The following is a 3,982-nucleotide window of genomic DNA, read 5'->3' as shown; positions in this document are numbered from 1 at the left end:
GGAAATAGAAGCTTCTACAACTTTGTCTTTTCTGTAGACACTTGGGCACGCCCCCGTGTTCATTGAGCATGGGGCGTGTTCAGCCCTCTGATCTCTTGTTTTTGCTTGGGAAGATGCTGTCGAGGGGTCGGGCATGCCACGTTTATTCCTTTTCTTGTATTATTGTTAGATTTGGCTGCATTTTTGCTTCTTTTGTTCATTTAAGCTCATTTAACCCTGAAAATACAAAAGGAAGACAAAAGCACACTTTTTCCAACATTAGTACTAAAAAGGGTTAGTTTTATGCCTCATTTGATGTAATTTATATGTTGCATTTTACACACATCAGTTTTCCCGTACATCTAATTCTCTGGTTAATGATGAATGCTTTATGGCGGACATCATTGACGAGTGTCATCTTCATGAAAATGTGGTAAACACAACAGAGACGTGTGTTATTTGTGACAGGAAACAGGCAGAGTTGTCGGAAGAGTTGAATGAAGCTAAAAAGGAATTGGAGGTGATGGCAATTAAAGACGGGAGACCCACTTGGACTCATCAAGTGGAAAGTCTGCCCGAGCATATCGATACGCATTTAAAGCCATCATTGGAATCATCTCCACAAGTAGAGCTGAAGGAGTAGCCGAAACACCTCAAGTACGCCTTCGTGGGAGACAATGACACCCTTCCAGTGATCATTGCATTAAATTTGACAAAGGCTCAAGAAAAGGCCTTGATGGGGATGTTAGTGGAGTATAGGGCAGTGATTGGATGGACGATTGCAGATTTAAAGAGGATTAGTCCATCTATAGTGATGCACCGGATCATCACCGAAGAAGGTGCAAAGCCGGTGAGGGATGCTCAAAGACGTCTGAACCCGAATCTGCGGGAAGTGGTGAAGAAAGAGGTACTGAAGTGGCTAGATGCAGGTATAATATATCCTATCTCTGATAGCACATGGGTCAGCTTAACTCAAACGGTACCAAAGAAGGCCGGTATACAAGTTGTGAAAGGTGAAGATGGCGAACAGATTGCCACCCGGTTGGTAACCGGGTGGCGAATTTGCATTGACTACCGGAAGTTGAATGTTGCAACTTCAAAGGACCATTTCCGCTTGCCTTTCATAGATCAAATCGTTGAGAAACTTGCAGGTCAGAAATTTTATTGTTTCTTAGACGGTTATTCAGGATACAACCAGGTTGCAATACATCCAGAGGATCAACAGAAAACCACGTTTACGTGTACTTATGGCACCTTCGCACTTAGGCGAATGTCATTTGGATTATGTAATGCCCCAGCGACCTTTCAAAGGTGCATGATGAGTATCTTTTCAGATATGATCGGGGATTCTCTAGAGATCTTTATGGATGATTTCTCCATTTTCGGTACATCTTTCGATTTATGTTTAGATCAATTAACAAAGGTGCTAAAAAGATGTGTCGAGTCTAATTTGGTTTTAAGCTGGGAAAAGAGCCATTTCATGGTTCGGGAGGGTATCGTGTTGGGACACGTTATTTCAAATAGGGGAATTGAGGTAGATCACGCAAAAATTCAGGTTATTTCCACTTTACCGCCTCCGACTAATGTTAAGGGCGTCCGTTCCTTTCTAGGACACGCTGGTTTTTATAGACGGTTCATCAAAGGATTTTCTGGTATCACAAAACCGTTATGCAACCTATTGTTAATAGATGTCCCATTTGTTTTTGATGAGAAATGCTTGAAAGCTTTTAACAATTTAAAACAACAATTGATTGAAGCCCCCGTTTTACAATCACCGGATTGGTCGCTCCCTTTTGAAATCATGTGTGATGCAAGCAATTATGCGGTGGGGGTAGTGTTGGGACAACGGGTTGACAAGAAACCTGTGGCTATTTATTATGCAAACAAAACTCTTTCGGATGCTCAGTTAAATTACACCACTACTGAGAAAGAGTTGCTTGCAGTCATTTATGCATTGGATAAGTTTAGGTCCTACTTCTGGGGTCGTAAAGTTGTTATCTATTCTAATCATAGTGCTGTCAGGTACCTCATGGAGAAGAAGGACGCTAAACCAAGGTTAATTCGATGGATTTTGTTATTGCAGGAATTTGACCTTGAAATTCGCGATAAGAAGGGTAGTGAAAACGTCGTAGCAGACCATCTATCATGGGTGGTGCATGAGATAGATGCACTGGACGTTGAAATCAACGAAACGTTCCCCGATGAACATATTTTATCTGTCTCAACTAAGCCTTGGTTTGCTAACTTCTCTAACTTTGCTGTTACAGGTGATATTCCAGAATTTTGGCCGAAAAAGAAGAGGCAACAGTTCATAGCTCAAGCGAAAACGTACATTTGGGACGAACCCAACCTTTTTAAGGTTGGAGCCGATCAGATAATCCGACGTTGCATTCCGGATGAGGAGATAAAGTGTGTGTTGGAGTTGTTGCACGCATCGGCGTGTGGTGGACATTTCAGAGGACAGAAAACCAGGCATAAAGTGCTTGCATGTGGGCTATATTGGCCTATAATTTTCAAGGATGCAGCTGAATTTGCAAAGAATAGTGTTCGATGTCAACAATTAGGGAGTATCTCAAAGCGGAATGACATGCCCATGCAGCCGATCCTTGTGGTTGATATCTTTGACGTTTGGGGAATAGACTTCATGGGCCCATTCCCTAATTCGTTAGGAAACTATTATATCTTGGTGGTCGTAGACTATGTTTCGAAATGGATATAAGCGACTGCCACCAAGACGAACGACCTTAAAGTTGTTTGTAAATTTGTCCAAACAAACATGTTTTCGCGATTTGGAATCCGTCGTGTGATCATAAGTGATAGGGGGTCACATTTCAAAAACTTTCAATTTGGAAAATTGCTTAAATGTTATGGCATAGACCATCGAATCGCTACACCGTATCACCCACAAACGAGTGGGCAGGTGGAGGTTTCCAACAGGCAAATAAAAGAAACCTTATAAAAAACCGTGCGACCTGACCGCAAGGATTGGTCCACTAAGTTGGATGATGCCTTGTGGGCGTATCGTACAGCGTATAAAACGCCTATTGGAACCACGCCATATCGGTTGGTCTATGGAAAAGGATGTCATTTACCTGCTGAGCTTGCTCATCATACGTTATGGGCGGTAAAAGAAGTTAACATGAATTATGAGAGTGCAGGTAAAGCAAGGAAGTTGTCATTGGGAGAGCTTGAAGAATTGAGGGATGAAGCATATGAGAGTGCAATGGCGTATAAGGATAAAGCCAAAAAGGTGCACGACGCGAAGCTACGACTACAGAAGTTTGAGGTGGGACAGAAGGTATGGTTATTCAATTCTAGACTGAAATTGTTTCCAGGTAAGTTGAAAAGCAAATGGATGGGGCCGTATCTGATCACGCGGATCGGGAAGTACGGAGACATAGAGATCGAAGATTTTAATGACCATTTGAGGCAAGTTGTGAACGGACATAGGCTGAAACCGTATTTGGAAGCAAATGATATCAACGGACCCGATAAACAGTCGGAGTGCTTCGTGTTAAGCACTTTGGTCCATGATTCAGAATAACCATGTTCAGGTATGAAGTCTGGCTGAAGACTCTTAAACTTAGCGCTCTCGGGAGGCAGCCCGAGGTTGTAGACTATTGTGCATTTGTGTTTCGTTTGGCTTGGTTTTGCATATGATTTTTCGCAGATTCTAACGTCGTATGGTTCTCCAAGATACAATTACTTAAGTGTGGGGAAGTTGGAACCATCCAGGTATGTTTTCAAAGTAAATTGTGTGTCGCGGACGACACAATTTTTTTTATGGAGGTAGAGCGGGCAAGTAAACCGAGAAAAATAAAATTTTCAAGATAAAAATCATCTAAAACCATTTAAAACCATTAACCTCTCAAAAATACTAAATAATAATAATAATAATAATAATAATAATAATAATAATAATAATAAATGCAAGTAGAGTTAGTGGGTTTTGGAAACTAAATGAGTATTAATTTCTTGGTTTTAGAATTGATGGGAAATGATA

At 41.3% G+C, this 3,982-nt stretch overlaps 1 protein-coding gene across 1 annotated transcript; it reads left to right on the top strand.

The window, feature by feature from the left end:
* Window positions 1–2,841: 2,841 nt before the first annotated feature.
* Window positions 2,842–3,523, top strand: LOC110918960. Its single transcript, XM_022163236.1, has 2 exons — window positions 2,842–2,905; window positions 3,009–3,523. The coding sequence occupies exons 1-2, from the start codon at window positions 2,842–2,844 to the stop codon at window positions 3,521–3,523; spliced, it is 579 nt and encodes a 192-aa protein (XP_022018928.1).
* Window positions 3,524–3,982: the final 459 nt, after the last annotated feature.

The sequence above is a fragment of the Helianthus annuus genome, chromosome 16 (assembly GCF_002127325.2).
Source record: "Helianthus annuus cultivar XRQ/B chromosome 16, HanXRQr2.0-SUNRISE, whole genome shotgun sequence".
In the NCBI taxonomy this organism is placed as follows: Eukaryota; Viridiplantae; Streptophyta; class Magnoliopsida; order Asterales; family Asteraceae; genus Helianthus; species Helianthus annuus.
The sequence above is the reverse complement of the archived record's forward strand: the minus strand, read 5'-3'. Positions and strand labels throughout refer to the sequence as shown.

Bases quoted from the DNA above. Each gene is read 5' to 3' on its own strand.
- LOC110918960 (XM_022163236.1), top strand. From the start codon at position 2,842: ATGTTATGGCATAGACCATCGAATCGCTACACCGTATCACCCACAAAC. The intron at 2,906-3,008 runs GTTTCCAACAGG...CGTATCGTACAG, and splicing joins AAACGAGTGGGCAGGTGGAG to CGTATAAAACGCCTATTGGA.